The sequence below is a fragment of the Monopterus albus genome, unplaced genomic scaffold (assembly GCF_001952655.1).
Source record: "Monopterus albus unplaced genomic scaffold, M_albus_1.0 scaffold245.1, whole genome shotgun sequence".
In the NCBI taxonomy this organism is placed as follows: Eukaryota; Metazoa; Chordata; class Actinopteri; order Synbranchiformes; family Synbranchidae; genus Monopterus; species Monopterus albus.
In genome coordinates this window covers 154,810-156,438 of record NW_018128125.1, presented here as the reverse complement: position 1 = coordinate 156,438, position 1,629 = coordinate 154,810, and the positions used below count along the sequence as shown (strand labels likewise).

At 34.4% G+C, this 1,629-nt stretch overlaps 1 protein-coding gene across 1 annotated transcript in view; it reads left to right on the top strand.

Moving 5' to 3' along the window:
* sacm1lb (SAC1 like phosphatidylinositide phosphatase b) overlaps window positions 1–1,629 on the top strand; it is a 92,446-nt gene that overhangs the window by 41,085 nt on the left and 49,732 nt on the right. The window contains exon 10 of the mRNA XM_020620660.1: window positions 586–606. Within this exon, the coding sequence (XP_020476316.1) occupies window positions 586–606 (21 nt within the window). The remainder of the gene's footprint in view (window positions 1–585; window positions 607–1,629) is intronic.

Below are 1,629 nucleotides of genomic sequence, written 5' to 3'. Positions count from 1 at the left end.
GGGATGGCTGAAGCGTTTTTGAGGAAATAACCTCCATGTTAATAACATGTTCTTTCTGGTGTGTTGTTGTTCTCCCTTCTTAAAAGCTCTGCACAATACAGTAAAATATTTGATGGGATACGCTGCAATGTAAAACCACTGTGGCCATATTACCCAGCAGTTACAAGCTTGCAGCTACTGTTACACAATAAAAAGGATTCCAACTACACATAGCATTCTGGGACGTCTGCTCATGGCACATTTTGGTGAACAACAGACTCCTGAGCTGTGTAGATGTGAACTAGGCTCAAACATAAACCGCTAAATCTCTTCAGCTGTTACTCCTGCATCCTGATACAGATGTGTGTTAATAATAATAATAATAATAATAATAAAATTTATTTATAAAGCACCTACCAGCTCAAAGAGCACTAGGTGCTACATCAGGAAAAAAGCAAAAAATAAATAAAATAACAATTTAAAACCAACATCATCAAAATATCAATATCAGAATAAAAATCAACTAAATAGACATATGACAAGCACATACATTCATCGATCAATATCGTAATCCCTGTCCAGGGTGAGACCCCTCAGATAAGCTAGAGTAAAGCTGCAAAAATAGAAGCCAAGTGGAGCCTTAGAGAGATTAAGCATAAAAAGCTTGTTTAAAAAAATATGTTTTCAGTGCCGATTTAAACGCCAAATGCAGTAGTGCCATTGGAAATCTATAATGAAGTTTGCCATTCACATGGGCCATAGGTAAAATTACCATCTACCAGTATTTGTGGTTTATGAGGGCAGTATAGAAAAGACGGGCCAAAAACTAATTTTTTCTATAGGAGGGTGATGAATGAACATGCTGTAATGAGGCTAAAAGATGATTTCATGGGGCAAAACTGGGAACCAGTTTACAGGGAGGATGACTTAGATAAAGCATATGAGCAATTTCTAAACATATTTAAGAAAGTGTATGACAGGAATTGTCCTCGTAAGCAGTATAAAAATTAAAGGAATTACAGTGGGAGACCGTGGATGAGCATGGGATTACAGAATGCATGCAAAAAAAGAATGCATTATATAAGCAATTCATAAAGGACAGATCAAAGAAGGCGGAAGAAAAATATAAGTCATATAAGAACAAATTAACTGAGATTTTGAGGAGATGTAAGAAACTATATTACTCTAAAATATTAGAGGATAATAAAAATAACATGAGAGGTATGTGGAATATATTAAATAAATTGATTAGAAACAGTTCTAGAAAGAGTAACTACCCTCAATATTTTATGGATAATGATACACAGGTCAATATATTGGAGGATGTAGTTGAAAAGTTTAATAGGTTCTTTGTGAATGTTGGTCCTGGTTTAGCAAAAAGTATCTGTACAGATGATATATTCGTCACTATAAATAGTGATGGTATCACCATGACAACTGTCAAATGGGTAATTGACCATTAACCCATATTTTTAACATGTCGTTTCGACTTGGGCAGTTCCCCAATAATATGAAAATAGCAAAGGTTATTCCACTGTATAAATCTGGTGATAAGCACAACCTCACAAATTATAGACCGGTTTCTCTGTTGTCACAATTTTCAAAAATTCTGGAAAAACTCTTTAATAACAGATTAGACACATTTATTGA